At 41.0% G+C, this 18,428-nt stretch overlaps 1 protein-coding gene across 9 annotated transcripts in view; it reads right to left on the reverse strand.

The window, feature by feature from the left end:
• Positions 1–1,906: 1,906 nt before the first annotated feature.
• Positions 1,907–18,428, reverse strand: part of rgs3a (regulator of G protein signaling 3a) — a 157,487-nt gene continuing 140,965 nt past the window's right edge. For 8 of the 9 annotated variants that reach the window (XM_067573934.1, XM_067573937.1, XM_067573935.1 and 5 more), the window contains 4 exons: positions 6,874–6,975; positions 5,711–5,772; positions 4,430–4,596; positions 1,907–4,280 (listed from right to left, as the gene is read on the reverse strand). In XM_067573934.1, the coding sequence (XP_067430035.1) occupies positions 4,080–4,280; positions 4,430–4,596; positions 5,711–5,772; positions 6,874–6,975 (532 nt within the window). In that variant the 3' untranslated portion in view covers positions 1,907–4,079. Of the gene's footprint in view, positions 4,281–4,429; positions 4,597–5,710; positions 5,773–6,873; positions 6,976–11,763; positions 11,923–18,428 lie in introns of those variants that run through there. The other variant, XM_067573943.1, reaches the window with a different exon arrangement.

Here is an 18,428-nt window from a genome sequence, read left to right on the forward strand (position 1 = left end):
CATGGGGGAAAAAATAAACTTTGAATTCTTATCCAGGAATGGCGATGCCCATAAATGATGTTAAAATAACTTGCTGTGCACAAAGGAAAACTTAGAAAAATATGTTTGCAACATGTCTGCTTTTATGGAATTGAAATAGTTTTGTAAGAGTTTTAAGGCTTGGGTAATAACTGATAATTTTGGGAAAAATGCATTCACTTTCTTGCTGAAAGTTGGATGCAAAGATTGATACTCTCAATTTTCTCATCTAACTCTCTGTAAGAAAGAAATAAGAGCATTTCCTAAAATGTCAAGCTATTCCTTTAAGTAATCTGATATTGAAAACCAAAATGATTGTTTTTTACAATTTGAATTTTATTTGTATAGTTTTAGCCATCATTCCTATTGGTAATGATAACATTGTACCACTAAGATGTGGCAGCATGGTGACAAAAGAAGGTTTTAACAAACCATCACACATTACAGACGGACCTCCAACAATTTGGTTTTACCTCCAAATAAACTGGTTTAAATAATTTTGCTAAGCTTTTGGTTTGTTTACAACATTTCTGATGTGGAAAATTAAATGAAACTTCTTTAGTTTTGAACATCTTTGAACTACCATACAAACTGAAAAAAAATAGTTTGTTTTCAAACTTTATCAATAATCCAAAAAGGGTGGGGTCAGAGAGGAGACGGTGAGGCCGGACATCAAGGCTCGATCCTAGCTGTCTTGTTTTCTAAAAAGAAGAGCAAGTGAATGTGACACCGGGTTTGAGCGTAGACGGAGTTGTCGGGGTGGGATTAGAGGAAACAGTCGGAGTTCTGAGGAGGCAGCGTGTGTGTTTGTCTGTGTTTGCATGAGGGGGTTGATCAGTCTGAAGTGGTGCTGGAGACAGTAACAGCGCCTAATCTTCTTTACCAGCTGCCATCTGTTTTGACAGACAGTTTCTTTTTTCCAAAAAGGAATTGTCATCAACTCCTCTATCGCCTCTCTCGGCCTGTTTCCTCTCTGTCTCGCTCCCTGTTGACTGTCTCTTTGTCTTTGCAACCCACGCTTCTATTTTTTCTCTTTCTTTTTTTTTTATACTCATCCTTTATGCCATACAATGGAGGCCCTGCTCTCAAGCTGGATTCCTTTACCAAATCCTTTTGTCTCAAGTTTCCTTCCTCTCTGTCATCTGTATAAACCATATCACAGTGTCTGTCATTGTTTTCAAATTCAGCCATCACGTGAGCCGCAAAACTCGCCAGCTCGCATTTCCCGCTCAGATCTCTTGCATCCTGCTATTCCAAATATGGTTGTTTGTGTTTCCCCCAACGTGATGGTCTCTTATCTTACATTCTTGTCAAGTGACAATTTGTCATCAGGATATGGAGTGACAGTGAGTGTTATTTTCATTTACAGCAGTTTTTCAGTGTTACGCAACATTATATAATAGAGACACCCTTGTTTGTCTGTGGGACTATGGAGAAATAAGTTTCCAATGTCTTTTTTCTTTAATGCTTTGTAAGTTTGGCAGCCCTCAAAGTACACATGCTGTATAAATTAAATACAAAAATTGTAGCCTTTTATGCATTTTGTTTTATCTTTCGTAGTTCTGGCTAAAAGGTCACTTCACTCAGTTTGTGCTTCTGACTAAAATCTTTAAAGAGTAGTTAGACTTTTTTGAAAATATGTGTTTTCTTGCTGAGAGTTAAATGATTGAAACGGTATCAATCTTCTCATCTAAATCTTGGCAAGAAAATAAGCATATTTTCCCAAAATGTCAACCCATTCCTTCAAATGACTTCAGCGGTAGTTTAAATAAGTGCCTGGGAGCTTATGTTCTGCTTGAATGCACGTTAGTCTTGGCGTGTTTGTGTTTGAAAATGTCATGAATGTTATCAAAGACACATCATAAGAAAAATACAGAGACAACACATCTTGCTTCATCAGTTGGTTGGTTTATTTATCATTAGCAATGACACCAAATGTACTCTACTGTTTTCACTTGCTATCATAGGAGATGCATTTTGAATTGTAAACAGTGAAAATGATAAAATGCATTTCATAAAACTCCTTACAAGCAGTGTATGACCAGGGAAAAGAGCAGATTGTACCTGCTCTTGCTCACCTATTTGTTTTTTTTTTTTTTTAACAATACATGTCATCTTATAGTTTGAGTCTCTCATATTTACATAGATACAGCTGGCTCCCACATTCATCACCAGCACAGACCTATTGGTTTTTTATTTTTGTTTGTTTTTAATGTGTTATCACATAGTTTTCTTAAAGAATTATATTTACAACCATAACTCCCCCAGCTGCCTGCTGCCGGGGGTTAACACACAGTTAGAATCACTTGCTTAAAATTCATTAAACTACTTATGGTTCTTGAAAGTTTACGTTGTAAGTCAACCTTATAGCTCTAAGTTTTTTTGTTTTCTCTCTTAACAAATAAAGTTAATACAGAGCTCAAGCCATTCGTCTTCCCCATAAAAATTCTAAATTATTCAAATAAATGAACAAACCAAAAATAATAATAAAATAACATAAAAAATAAAAAAATATTGCACTTAAATTCAGGACAGCATTGGACCTGTTTGGTGGTTAAGAGGGAAAGTGAGAGCTTTTAGCTGAGTGCTTTGGAGGAGGTGAGGGTGTGTGTAGAAGCATCCAGCGAGTTAATCTAAATAAATAGGCAAACCTTTATACAACATGAAGCCATTTTTTTCCCTCTGACTATGAGACGAGCAACCTCTCGCGTATTGCTCAGGAGAACTAAGGGAGTGCAGGTTGGAACCCTAAAGCATATAAAAACAGTGAAAGTGTAGAAAAATGGAAACAGTTGAGGAGATAAACCAAGCTTGGAACCTGTCATAGCAATGTCCTGAGAACGCTTCCTCGATTAGTCCAGAATGAGCTACAATGTTAAAAGGAAATGTCGTTTGGCTGCACGAACATTTTTACTTTTTCTTCTTGAGTTTCCGTTCCTTGTTGTAAACAGTCTCTGGAGACAGGAAGCAAGTCCTCGTTTGTTTTTTTTTTGTTTTTTTTTTCCATCTCTGGCTTTGAATGTGACTTTTGAATGTCTTTTAATGTGAGAGTGACACATATATCTGTGATTCATCACAGCTCCAGTCCATCCGTTATTTATACATTTGTGTTCTTCGCGAATCTCTGTCTCCGTCTTTGTCCCCGTTGAATGCTCACAGTATCTCTCCACAGTCTTGGGATGAACTGAATAAGGTGAAAGCCGTTTATAGAAGCTTCGAGTGGATGCAGGGTTTAACAGAGGTGCGTGTTCTCATTCTGCAGAAGTAATGCATGTGAAACAGAGCCACGACGCTAGTTTTCATTCAGACATCATCTTGGTTTTTTGTTTTTTTTTTCCTCCCTCCCACAGAGTTTGGAGCCTGATGAAAAGAAAAAACACGAAGAAAAAGGACTTTGTGTCGTACCAACAGCTTTGAAGTAGTCTTGCATAGCCAGACTGAAGTGGCTTCACAGAGGACGTGGTTGGAGGAAAGGAGGGGGATTAAAAGTGGGGAGTTTTATAAGAAAAATCAAAGAAACAAGTGACAAAACAGTACCGGACTGTCTTCGTGTCTGCAGGGTTTTCTGAGCAACCCCTCCTTTTCTCCAGTACAACTGGACAAAAACTTAAAAACACAAACTGTTTGTCATTTTTTTTCTGACAAAAGACTGACACTTAAAAAAAAAAAAAAAAAAAAAAAAAAAAAAAGCAACAGTGATCAGACAAGCGTCCAGCTCCTGCTCCAGCCCTCGCTCATGGGGCTTCTGTATTTTTAGTAACATCCATCCATCCATTCATCAGTTCATCCATTCATCCATCCACCTTGTAACGGTGTAAACTACATTCCTTTGCAGTGCCTATAGCTTTGCCGCGTCCTCTCACACCATAATAACAACAACAACAAAAAAGAAAAAAAACATAGTGGACAATATGACAGACACACAAAAAAAATTAAAAAGGCAAACATAGAACCTCACATCCAAACCCACCCACTCTACTTTTTTTTTTTTCAAGTCTGCCCCTTTTTTTCTATCGTCATCATCTCTTTCTCTGTGATTCCTCCTTTTTCTGGTCTCTTGTTTATGACGAAGATGAAGTCGAAGTGGAGCTCTGCTTTTTTTGGTTGACTAAGTCCAAGTAGAGTTCTGAGCGAAGGAAGCGGGGGTATGAGTCCTTCTCCATCAGCCCGTATATCCGCCTCTGCGCTAGGTCGAAGCAGGAGCGTGTCACATTCTGCAGGTTGTCCTTAGTGTGATCTCTGGTGTATGAATCCAGGTTTACCTAGAGAGGAGAAGGAATAACAAAAGGTGAGGGAAGTGCAAGATTATACTTTAAGGAAACAAAGGGATGGATGTTTTCTTGTTTGCAGCAGGTTGTTTTGATACCATTTCTTCCCAGTATCCATATGAGCTGTATTAAGTCTTACTCACCTCTTTACAAGACTGGATAGCGATGTATTCCGCAAAGATTTTCTTGGCTTTTGAAGCCATCTTGGACTGCGACTTAATCTTCTTGTATTCCTCACATGCTAGCCAGAATTCCAGATTCTCCTCGCTGAACTCTGTGCGCAGGAAAGCTCTGAACGCTGCCAGACCATCTGAGGGAAGAGCAGAGAGGAGGAGGAGGAGGTGAGAGGAGGATAAACAAGAGAAGAGTTGACTAGAGTGTCATGGCAACCTCACAGCCAAAGCGCTCCTTGGAGTTTCAGCGCCTAAAATAGCTCTGTGACGGGGCCTTTTTGAGTCATGTGGTTGGAATAAAGTGAGACATTAAAACCCCTTCTTAACACCGCACGCATATTCAAAGTCCTCAGTGTCTTTTAAGTGACATCACACAATCCTTTCTTACTATTCAGCATGACATCTATGCATCCTCTCAAACGTACGCTGTGAATAAACAATGAGGTGACTGTTTTGGTGTAAGGGGAGTAGAAACAATCTAATTCTGGCACTTTTGCCTCTTAAAGTTTCGGTTGAGTTAATGATTTGAGGAAGAAGGCATCCAGAAGAAAGAATAGCAGGAAGTCGTGTCCGCCCACTGCTCCCGTCTGCACCTTTCCGTTCCCATGAATCACCCACGCTGATAAGGAGAGCCACTGCAAGCGTTCATCTCTTACCTCATTCTGGTAAGCAGGAGTGAGGTAAGAGGTGGAAGAGAGGAAATTGGAAGAGAGAGGATACAGGCCAACGGAGCCGAATGAGGAACAGATGTAGCTCTGGCTTTCTGTCAGCTTTCTGCTTTTAAAAAGGATTGGGGCTGTGGAACTGTGGATGATGAATTGTGGAAAAACGAAAATAGCAACAGACTCGCAACCTGCAAGTTGCCTGTTTTAAGAGTCTCTCCCCATCTCTCTGTGTAAAGCCTGCCAGTTGGGATTAGGGAAACTTGGTGCAAGCTGGCTGTTGACTGCGGCAGTGTGTGTGTGTGTGTGTGCGTGTCTTTGTGTGAGTGTGTGTGTGTGTGTATGTGTGTGTGTGAGTAATCCGTATAGCAGCACATGCAGATTTCCTGTCCTTGCACCCCCTCCATCACCACAAGCATGCACTGTATATCTATATTCACCTAGTGTTACAATCAGTCTCTCTATAATCACATTGCACCAAATCATATGGAAAAAACAAAAGACTCATATGTATGTAAAGAAGTAAGAAGCAAGAAGAGATAAAAACAGAAAAAAACATTAAAAAAAAAGGTATTAAAGTTACACTTACATTTGTGTGCCAGCAGCTTGTCAAGCGAATCCCCCCATTTTAATGCCTCCTCCGGGGTGGGCCTGCAGATAAAAGCAGAGCGGTTCTTTAACAAGCCCATCTCAGCCAGGTTTCTCATTGTGTGACCCATCCGCAGAACTTTGTCTATGCTGGACGAACGTGTGGAAACGTGCACGTAAGTAATTCCTCTGCTGCTTCCTTCCACTCTAGTCTGTGTCTACTGGTTTTTCCCTCTCATTCAGTTCTGCCTTGTGAGTGGCTGCGACACCGAGAGCCATGAGTCTTTCTGCTTGAGTCAGGAGGGGGGGGAGGCTTTTATATTCCCACTGAAAGCAACTTGGAAGGCGGGAGGGGAGGGGCTTCAGCCAGCCAATGGGGATGTGTTGTCAGGTTTAGAGACCTCCTCCCCCCACCAGAGTCTGTCTGCCCCCTGCTGCCTCTCATCCTTTCTGTATTGTGCTATAAAGCATTTGTCTTTCTTTTCTTCAGTGTTTTCCACATCTTATTTGACACAATTTGCTTTGTAATTCTTTGTAAAACTGGACGTATTTTCTGTACATTTTGATAATTAATTTAAATTTCAGTGTACATTCTAACAACATAAAATAATTGTTACACTTTTTCTTGCTCTTTTGTCTTTTTGAACATAATATTTAACACATAAGTGTTCAGATGTATAAGCTGTGTACAAGTATATATATATAACGCTTGCCTTTAAGATCTCTGCATAACCCTTGCCTTCATATATTGTGAGGAAATTATTACCATAACATTTATAAAACTGATATTTTCAAGTAATTCCATGAAGGACATTTACTGTGTTTTTTTAAAATATGTTAATTTATAAAATTATACAAAGTAGATAAAGAAAAGCCGCTCCTCTTACACACTTTAGTTACAAAAGGATAACGATAAACGATAGTTAACATGAATCTATTTGATTCATTCAACTGTAATCTATAAATAACTAAATAAAACAGCATCCAAAAAATTCCCCATCCTTCCACACATTCTCTCATTCATTTTTATAATGCTACACTCCCATCGTTGCTACTGCCCACATGTCTGTCTTCCCAGACCAGGTCATCACCAGTTGTGGCAAGACCCGGAAAACAGTCTGACACACACCCACATGTACATGCTGTCAGGAAGTGGCCACTTACTTGACTGACTTCATAGATTTGTCTAACTTGCTGGCTGGGTTGCTTCCTGGGGATTCATTCCTCCTCCGCAGGAAAGCCAGTCGATTCTTCATGTCTTTGGCCCTGGGTGAAAGAAAGATTAGAGGGAGAAGGAAGGAGAGAGTTGGCAAGAGAAGGGGAGAGGAGTGAAGAGTGAAAAGAAAAGAGACATAGGAAGATGTTGAGTCTCCAAAAGTCCAGAGTCCACAATTAAAACAATCCAAGGCATGGGGAAACCACCAATTAAGCTCTTCAGCACTATAAGTCCAATCCATATGAGTTAAAACCCACAAACGCCAAAAAAGATGAAGAAAATAAATGACGCGTTGTTTACATTTTAGTCTTCAGCCAGGTATGTTGGAATGGTGGGATAGAATTTTCCAAAAAGGCGGATGTCCAGCTCCTTTTCCTCTCTTCGTGTCACTGCCTCCCTGTCAATCTATTATCTCTAACAGTCTTTCAGTAAGATGTGTCCCTGGCAGGTTCCTCGGCAGGGACTGAGCAATTGTGGCAGAGAAGGAGGAGAGAGACTCAATCCTCACTCCTCTGTTTCATCACGCCATTCTCCATGTGCCTGGAGGGGTTGCTGAGAGGGAGCTGACCCAGGGCCGAGGGGAACAGGGCACAGTGACCCCCGCGCTCCTCTGCTGCGTCCCTCCACCAGGAGCATCCCAAATCCTCCTGACCGCCCACCTCACCTGTGTCACCTTTCTCCAACCATCTCCCCCTTCTGCACATGCGCCATCCTATCCCTAATGCCAGACAAGGTAATACACCAACCCTGAGTCCCCATGGACTCTAAAAGTATTCTGCACATTCCCATAATCCCATGGTGCGTGTCCTGGCTTTTCCCGACCTGGAGCACGTGCTGCCTCATTGGGATGTGACCTCACTCAACACCCATTTCCTGAGTCCCTGCTTTTGATTTCCACTGTGGATTGGCTGGCCCACTACTAATAATGCAGCGCGGCGGTGTGCGGGCTCACTGGCCTAATCACTGCAAGCTGTCCCACTGCCAACCCTCAGCCCCCCCTCCCCCCCAGGAGAGCATGTAGCCCCCAAATTAAGAAACAAGTCTTCCAGGTATAGACACGTATCATTCAAACACGCACACCCATGGGGGGTGGAAGCGCACACAACTGCAGATTAGTACAAATACTGTACATGAATATACACGGATAGAGATGAAAGAGCGCCCACACAAACATTTCAAAGATCCCCATCTGCACCTGTGCCAACTCATGCCCACTTCACTGGTGCTTTCATGCCAGTTGCAGGTGATGGGAAACTCCCAGTCTCTACCAGTGTGTGCATGTGTGTGTGTGTGTGTGCAGTGGTTACAGAGCTGAACAGAGAACACAGTCAGCTGTCTGCTGTGAGTTTTTCCAACTGCTGCAGGACAGGAAAGGTAGAAACATGCCCGTACACACAACATGACTGCATGAGCTGTTGCAAGCTGTGACTGAATAGTTCTTTTAAATCAGAATGAGTGTGACTTTGTAGGAGTATTGATTCGGGTGTGTTTGGGGGGATTTTTTTGGGGCTGCAGAGCTGGTGAAGATGACTTTAGTCGACTCAGAGGACCACAAAAGGTCTTTTTTGGAAAGATTCAGGAGTACGGAAGTGCCACGTGAATGATTCAGAAAATGAATATGCTACTAATAAATGAAAAAGTAAAAGCAAGCATTGGTGTTGCATCTAGAAAAAAACAGCTATGTGAAAGCTTTATTTTTCTCTCAGGCAAGGTAACGGAAGGAATGGAAAATCAATGCGAGGAGAAGAAGCCAACAGAGCGATCAAAGAACTCTCCTAGAAACCAGAAAATTCCACAATGAATTCCATCCATGTTTCTTCGCTAAATCCAGAGGAATACCTAAACATCCACACAGCGCCAGTGGAAGAGAGATGACTCATGCGCTGATTGAAATAACAAAAGTGCCCTGTATGAAACAGGCTTAAACCAGATGCTGAACTGCTGAACAGAATTCAGGCCTCTCTGTCATGGAAACAACAGGGTGCTCTAACTCAGTATCCCTGTGAACAGCTCTCGCTTGCCAGCCTGAAGGACATTATTACCCAAATAAAAACTCTCTTGCTGTTAAATAAACTCATAACATCAGAGCAGGATTTATTGGATTGCTCTATTTTTAGGGTTGGACTCAAGGCAATTAGGGCTTAGCTGTGCATGTGTTGGCTAAAAAGAAAGCCTCTGTCTTGCCAGTGCATGTGAGGAAGATGAAGAGCTTGTATTTTATAAGGACTGGAAAATATTGTGTTGGCCTGACAAAAGACGCTTTATTATTTATGTCTGGTTTTATACAAGCTGAGCCTGCATCGGGATGATGTGACAATGATGTCATGGCTTTGAGGGAAATGTATGTTTCTACCCTGCCACCATGTGGGTGTCAATGGTTATTGCAAATGCAAATGGTTATATTTTGCAACCGCAGTTCAGATTGGTTGCAAGGCATTTTTCCTAATAGTTTGTCTCAACAGTGGAAACAACTTGAGCTTACATCATCCCATGGTTTATCTTTCCACTTCTTTTCAAAGAAACTAAAACACAGCACTGACACTATTGTTGAAAACAAGTGATCCATATTTTATAGCTTCCTCATTTAAACCACTACACTCTGGCTCTAACACTTTTTTTCTGTAAGTCTGCATATATTGTGTTGAGTAGAGTCATGTAAAGCAGTTGGGAGTGAAGTTTCTAGAGAGAGACAGCGTTTCTCCCTGTATAGCAACTGAACTGCTGCAGCCATAAATGAAACTGCCTCTGTGGTTATTAGCTCAATGGGAGTCAACAGCAACTCCAGCTTGAAGGTAGGCCTCATAATCCTTCTTCCTCAATGTGAGCAAAGACACAGTCTTCATTCTTTGAACAACGTCACACAGAGGGCTACAGTCATATCTGTGTCCTCCAGACGTACAGATTAGCGCACCAGAGATATGCAAATTCAACTACCTGATGAAATCTAATCACCTAAAGGAAAAGCACTATCAGACTTAACTCCCACTTAAAACAGGAAGAACAACATGGCCTGCTATTAATGGCATAAAAAGCAACAGAAACCACAGATACATGCGTTTCTGTATCAGTTTTGCTCGTTATCAGAGATAATATTCTTGTACTTGAGTCTATTTTTACAGTGACACCACTTGATAATCGTGCTGTACTTAAAATTGCATTTACCCAGTGCTCTTTGCACCTCTGCTCTTCATGTGCTAATGGCGTTTCCCGCAGTCTCTCACTTTGAGTACCTCTCTGTTTAAAGTTTCTACTTTTTCCTCTTCACTGTGTCTCTCCAGCTGAGTCTGCTAATAGCTCCTCAGCTTGGCACTTATACCTTTAGGTATGTGTCACGCTCCATCTTTATCACATAAAATGACCCCTATACTTAACTCAATCTGCTAAAAGACTGACACATGCTCTGTCAAAGATTATCAAATTAGGATCATCTTTGATCTAACATTTCTGCACCACTGCCCCTTGAGCAAAATATTTACTGCATGTCCGTATTTGCAGCACAGGGCAGGGTGTGTACACACACCTGAGTGTCTGCCTGTGTCTGTACAAGAGAAACGTCTTTATGTGCTCGAGTGAAGGAGCGTGAGGTCTTTGGCTTTGCAATTATCTGCAGGTTTCCGTAGTCTTTATTCCCTCTTTGCTTGGCTCACATTAGACACACTAATAGCACCCCGCTGGCTATTCCTGGTGTTCTAAAAAGTAGGCCGCACTCCCAGGGAAAGGCTCTGGGAGCACATGGGGGAGAGCTGCAGACAGACAGACATACTGCAGATTGCCATGTACCATATAAACTCAAGCCAAATACACTGCCCCACTTCATCCTACGTCCCTGTTTTGCTACATAAGAGGCTTTGTTTCCCATAACGGAGCGGGTTCACCTTTTTGTAAAAACCTGACCTGTGAGATAAGGGGGTGAAGCTTATGAGAACAGATGAGGAATTGAAATACAGTCGGTGAGAGCAGCAGCCCCAAGGTGAGCAATGTTCAAGCATGTTTTCATTCCCTCTGCCACTCTCTATTTACAGAAGGCTGTATGCCACGACACGGCTCACAAATAACACTGTGTCTGTTTGTGCATCTGTGTCTGTGCGAGTATAACAGGTCATGGGTAGTGTCAGTGTGCCTGTTACACTTAACTTCCACAATAACATTTAAACCATTTGGGCTCTGTCCAAGTAAGATGTAGGAACAAACTGTGAGAGTTTGTTCTGTACTTTCTTTGTAGCCAAAACAGTCCAGAGATGGGATGTATTCAAAATCATAACACAGTAAGAAGGAGAAAGGCATGCCTCTGCTGCAAATCTATAAAGCACCTCATGAGGGAAAAGAAAGTCACTCTGCAATATTCCTAGAAGAACAGTGAAAAAGGGAATTGTCCTAAATTCTGTCCATAAATATAACACCATCACATTTGCAGTCTTCCTCAATCAAGACCAAAAAAAGAGCTCTATTTCTGAGCAAACTCACATTCGCAGCCACAAAGACCACATGAGCAATCCTATTCCTGAAATCCAGGCTGCGTATAATAAGAAAAAGGGGCAGCCTCAAGTTAGAAGTTAAAGCTGCTTTCTCCAAAATAGTTTGAGTGCTTCAGCCTCACGGGGGATTCTTCTCCCTCACTGCGACTGTCAAATGAGATCCACGTAGAGGTCAGATAGCTCCCTACCAGCTTGAGAGTGACAATTCCTGCGGGATGCCAAGCAGCCCCTACCCACGTCTTCCTCACCCTTCCTTCTGATGTTTCTAATTCTTGATAGCAAAAACCAAAGTGCAGATGAACCCACTCACACTCACACACACACACACTCACACACGCACTCCACTCACTTCCTCGCTCTTACCTTTCCAGGTACTTCTCTGAGAAATCGACCATAGTGTGAAACATGCGTGCCAGTCTGTACGCGGGTTCACTTGGCGTGTGTGGAAATTTGACTGCATGTAAGCGTGTATCAAGAGTGCTCAGGGCCCGAGGGGTTTTTGTTTGACAATCACATTCCTCTAACCCCTGAGAGGCTCTGGTGGAGCTTTATATAGTCCTGGGGGTCTGGTGAAGGCGGACCCTAGGCTCACCCAATCACCACACAGTGTTTAGAGAGGACAGATTCCTTCCACTGGGGCATGGATAGATTTTTAGTTTTATCGGTTAGTAAGTTGAGATGACATTTGCCTTTTTAGCAAAAGAAGTGACTTAAATACTGTTATGACTGGTATGGTATGGTATGCACTGGTCATCTGTCTCAGCTGTGTGAAATCTGCTACCGGTGATACGACAGACCTCACACACGTCACTTAACAAACATCAAACTATCCTATTACCTCCTTTACTTTCTCTTTACACTGGATCCTTGTTAGCATTAATCTTTATTTCACTGATTTATTTAAAGACTCGTAGCTGTATATTTTTGTATATTTTGTGTATCCTCAATCAGGTAATCAAAAGTGCATGATAGACTATTGATGAACCTAAAAAAATCTTTTCTAGATACACTGCCTGAGGGGGTTGAGTCATGTTTTAAACATGGTATCATTACCTTCACTACAAGCACTAAATCAAAGACGACTGGACTTGCTGTTTACTCTTGAAAAGATTAATCACTCATCCAAGAGGCCTCATAAGTTTCCCGACTGGTAGGGAGTCCCAGTCATATAAACATCCATGGGATGTCTACTCTTCAGTGTCCAATCATCTTTATTACATATTCTTTATTAGGAGATGGGAAATTCCGGTTTCAGGAGTTCTAGTTAACTTTGATTTAGTTCTTCTAGATGTCTGTGTGACCTGGATGACCAAGACCAGACATAAAAGCTTTAAGTACATAATCACAACTCTGCTTCTGCAACGGGGTCAGTGCACATCATGTTTAACTACACAACTAAAAGTCACCTTGACCAACTTTTACAGCACACACACAAAAAGAGCATTACTGTGCACCTTAGCAGCAAAGCAACCAGGTGACATCAATCACTTGCCTAGGAGCTGCTACTAGTGATAGTGCAGAATCACAGTCTCTCTCTTGCTCGTATGTCACCAGTATACTATATTTACAGTATGTAAAATACAACCGCACATAATTCAAACACAGATTTGTTGTGTGTTTCTAATTACCACTTCACAGGCACTCTGTTTTTTGCTCCGTTCTTCTCTGCCCTCTCCATCTGTATGTATTTCCTGCCTTTATGAATCATAGTGGATACCAGCGTTAATCACTGAGGTATTGGTATCCAAGTTTGGTATTGGTATGCATCATTTTTCCATATTTGTGGTGTACAGGCCTCTTTCACACATACACTGCAACCCTGAAGTTATCCGGACATTACCCGGAGGAGCTGTATGTGAGAACGCCAAAAGGACTTTACTGTACTCTGCCAGCTCCCTAGTACAAAGTCCATGTAATGTCTGATTGAGCACATGTGTGAATACAGCAGATAATGTTCCGGAGGATTCACGGCGAGTGAGTGGGCGTGTTATTGACGTTTCTATCATGTGACTGGCGCAAAACCGGAAGAATACAAACATCCGAGGGTGAAGAAGAAGAGTCATTTACATAAAGACACCAATGAAAATATCGAACTGGAGAGACGACGAGATTCAAGAACTTCTGTCGGTAAGGGCCGATGCTGAAACCATCAGACAAATTCAAGGAATGGCTAGAGACTCGGTTCTTTATGACCAAATTATGAACCGGCTACATGACCACACATACTTTTTATGTCATTTCCTGCCTCCTGCACACTCTACCCAGGCGCCACCCCTTGCCTAAACCAAACAGAGTATTTCCAGTGGGTGAAAACATGCCTGACACAGACAATCTCCTGATGTGTGCCACATGTCTGAAAGGGCAACTCCGGACAATGTCCAGACCTGATTTTCTGGATATTTTCCAGAGTTCATATGACAAAACAGCTATAGATTAATCAAGACCACATTTTTGCACATATTATTCTGGTGCACTAATTGGTGTGTAGATTTATGGCTTCATTGCTACTTATTGGAAACCACCAGATGGGAGAAAAAAGGAGTGTATAAGTACATAATTGCTTGGGGAAGCAGAACACCTGGACTGAGTAAAAACAAAGGTGATTGTGGAGAGGGAGAGGCAGAGATAATGTGGACAATCCCAGGAAAACAGCTGTGCTGCAACCTGAAAATGAGACACAGGGGGGAAATGTGCAGAAGGGAGAGAAGGAAAAGAGAAGGAGAAGTGTAGGAGGAAAGAAAATGTAAAAAGGTAAAGGGGAAGAGAGGTAGAGGATGAGAGAGAGAAATGCTAAGAAAGTTAAGGACCGTACTGGTGCCTTTGATGTTGTAAATGATGCATGAGTGAAGAGGAAACAATGAATTCACTGTGCTGTGGTCAAGTGCTTTGTCGAAGTGGAGAGAGGAAGGTTCAAAGAAGACAGATGTAATGTGCTTTTACATGTAAGTACAATATTCACTTCTTGGTAAAAAATGAAATCTATCTCTCCTTTATTGGTCCAGGGTTTCATACAATAGCCACACCTATATCCTGTTAAATTTAAAGGGGATATATCATACTCTTTGTCATTTTCTGTTATTTTTATTCTGTTATAATGTCAGGTGTCTATATTGTGTCTATAAACAGCTTCAAGTGGAAAGCCCCTACTTCCTTACTGAACTGACATCAGATTGTTAGCACGTGCCCACAAACAGCTGGTTGTTCATGTTGTCCACTTGCATATTTCAGAATGGATTTCAGTTCGAACATGTATGGATGTATTTGAGGAGTTGAAATTTTGAATAAAGAACAAGAAAAACAAGTGAAATCCTTCTACTACTACTAGTCATTTGTTTATGTAGCCTCCGGAAGCTAAGCAATCAGAACAGAGTGAGCTCATCGGGAGGGGGGCCTTAAAGAGACAGAAGCTAAAACAATCTGTCTGTTTCAGACAGAGGCTGAACTGCGGGGCTGCATAAAGAACCAGTATAAGAAAGGGCCAGTATAAGTTTTTTTTTAAAACTGTAAATCATGCAAAAATGTTCCAGTAGAGCCCCATAATAAAAACATAGACCTGGAAATGTGCTTGATATGTCCCTTGATATGTACTGGATTATCTATTCTCTACACATTGTGTATTGAGATCTATTTCATTCAATCTTCCTGCCACTGATGATGATTAAAGGACCAGTGTGTAGGATTTAGTGGCATCCAGTGGTGAGGTTGCAGACTGCAACCTACTGAACACCCCTCCCCTCCCCCTCCCCTTCCAAGCGTGTAGGAGAACCTACAGTGGCTCACGAAAAATGCGAAAGGCCCTCTCTAGAGCAAATGTTTGGCTTTTCCGTTCTGGGCTACTGTACAAGCATGGCGCTGCAACATGGCGGCCTCTGTGGAAGGTGATCCACTCCCTATGTAGACGTAAAGGGCTCATTCGAAGGTTATAAAAAACACAGTGATTCTTATTTTCAAGTGATTATACACTAATTAAAACATTTCTGCCAAGTTTGTTTTGCTAGATGCCACTAAATCTTACACACTGGTACTTTAAATGATTAAGACAGGAGGAAGTATCTATACTGATACCACCAAGATGAGGAACTGAGGATATATCTCTAACCTCTCTCTATTAAATGACTGTATTTCCTTAAAGGTATCCTGCATTCCAAAACCTAAAAAGTAAAGAATTTACCTCTAAGTTCCACCTTTTCAAGTTAAACTGAAGCCTATGTCGACAAAGATAACTGCGTTCACTCATATCAAATCTAGCCGACAAAAAGGTTAAAAACACACCGCATACAGTGTAGAAAAGGGGGGGTGGGGGTGGAAAGGAGAGGCGCAACAAGGAAAAGATCAATGTGATTTACACAGAAGGGGTTCATATTTCAGCTAGTCTCAAAGGAGAATAATGGAGAGAGCAATGATGGATGACTGTGAAAAGAAGAAAGAGAAGTCAAAAGAGAGGTGGATCAAATCCATTGAAAGAAGAGACTTGCTTAAAATGGTGATACGTGCTCATGGAGACAGATGTTGCTAGGGTATTATCAATATCAATATCAGAGTAAAATAGCATGTAATTCCCCTCTCACGTAGGCACCAGTGAACAGAAATTGATTTTGTATAAAACACGATGGAAAGCAGTATCAGTTAATTGTAAAGTGTGCTACAACTGGATACTCTCCTCCAAAATTCACACAGCCATGGGTTATAGGAGTATCGTCTTTAATTTGGTCATGTCAGATACATCTGGGCACTGATCTACTTTCCGCATTTCTTTCTGTATATGTTATATATCAGTCTCTAACATCTGGAGGAAATCATTTAATTTCCTTCAGGCTTGGTTATATAGGAACGTCTGAGATTTAAATCTATAGTAGCAACATATTGCATTTGTATTCCACTGAGCAACACAGAGAGATATTGTGTTGAGGGTGTGTTTATTTGTGTGATTAACTGTGATACTGAGAAGAATATTGCCTACTGGTATAGGTTTACAGCGTGGCAGGATGAAATATGGCTGAAAATGGGTCAAACATACTGGACAACGAAGAGAAGCTTCGTAACAACAGTCCATGACATTGAGAATTTCATGGAAACAAGGACTGTATATACAGGAGACAGAAGACAGTGTGTAAACATGTAGAGTTTCCACCATGCTGAGGAAGCTTTGTGATTCATCATTATAATGATGACAGAAGAGGGTTGTACTCATTGACAGGAAGTTATTGCGTCTACAAAAGATCATCCATGCAGCCTTCATCAGTGTCACAAATGGCAAAAAACACTTGAACTAATTTCAGGTAACTGCTGTTGCACCTGGTCCAAAGACTAGTCTACCAGACTCACTAATCCATCAAATCTCTAGACTTAACAGGTATTAACACATATCTAAATAATAAACCCTGGCAATATGTCAAAGTGTTTACACTGGGATATAAAGAGAAGGACCTAAAGGTATCTAAAACCCAGATAGAGCCTCTGTTTTCTATCTCACATTCAAATGAAAGACTAAAATATTTGAGCAGTAAAAGCAATAAAATGATTTAAACTGTAGTCCACATCTGGATGCTTCAAATTATTTGCAGCATTCACAAAACTGCTTTTTCGTTTTGCTTGTTTAGGAAATGAAGGAATCCTCTATCAGGGCCAGAGTGATGTGTAGTATTAGATGAGCTAACATCATGATGCCTGTTTGTTTACCTACTGCTTGTAAGCAAATCAGTATTTGCTAAACATGGCCTAAATCAACAAATGTTGTCAAGCTGTCTACATGTGGTCATGATATTGTCGAGTAACTTCAAACACTTTTCACAATGTCATGTTAATTTACGGCATCACTTTTTATTCTGTGAATCAAGTCTTAAGAATCATTTCTGTCCTCTTGAAAGTGCAAAGAGAAGCAATGAATCAAATGAATAAATCATGTTTAATGTCAGTATATTAAAAAGTCTTTAAACACAATTTATTGCAATTCCTGTCCAAAACTGAAAGGTATTTAAATCACAAATAAATCACTGGTTTGGAAATAACTTATCAGTTCTCGAAACTGACAAAAACAATACTAGATTTAAAACTTTATTAAAAAGGAAAGAAAAACATTTGTTCTCACTGAAAATCACTTAAGTATCTGATTTCTTAAAGCAAATGAAGTTGAGTTGGAGCTGTTAGCAACAGCTGACAAAAAGGCAACACACTCTGGACTTTGGAAAAAAAAAAAAAACTGTGGAATCTTAATCACATAATCTGCTGGTTAAGTAAACGACATAAAACCACAGCTTGTGCAAAAGAATGGGCAGCTATCAAGCCCAAGGACATCCACTGTGAGGGGTTTTATTGTCCTCGCGGTGTGAAAATGTGCTTTCATCTTGATGAACAGGAGGGTGAATAAGGCTCATTCAACAGCTGATGAATCACTGAGGCGTCAACACACACAAACGATCTTTACTCTCAACGCACACACCTTACTTCTCACACTTACGGTAATGTGAGACACACATATGGCACCACACTCCTCAGCATAACACACACATCATTCATCACTTAATTAAGTAGATGATGATCGGCGTTAAACTCTCACCGGCAAATTAAGCCTAAAACATTTTTGCAGACTGTCAGAATTGCCAAAATACTTGCATGTTTGTTGGTGCGTTAATGTTTGCTGAGGGCAGTGTCACAAACTGAGGGGAAAAAGAAAATCAGAAACCTATTTTCATTCTTTCCAAATTAAGTTACCCAAAATAGAGAGGGAAGGGCATGCTAACAAATTTAGCCATCCTACTGTATCCTAGCCATGCCCTTACATCCTCCAGTCTGCTAATCCAATCACACCCATGCCCACACATCGTCAAAATAAGTCCTCATGTCTCAGTTAACCCCCAAGGGCTACTATAAAACAGGTCATTATCATTCACCCTTCGTTTGCACACAACTGATGACATCCTTTTGAAATAATGGATGTTAAAGCGGGGGTGTGAAATTTGTACCCTTTTTACAGGAGATACACATGTTTGTCAAATTAGCATGTCAAATAAAAGGCTGATGACTGAACA

Source organism: Thunnus thynnus, chromosome 19 (genome assembly GCF_963924715.1).
Source record: "Thunnus thynnus chromosome 19, fThuThy2.1, whole genome shotgun sequence".
NCBI classification, from domain to species: Eukaryota; Metazoa; Chordata; class Actinopteri; order Scombriformes; family Scombridae; genus Thunnus; species Thunnus thynnus.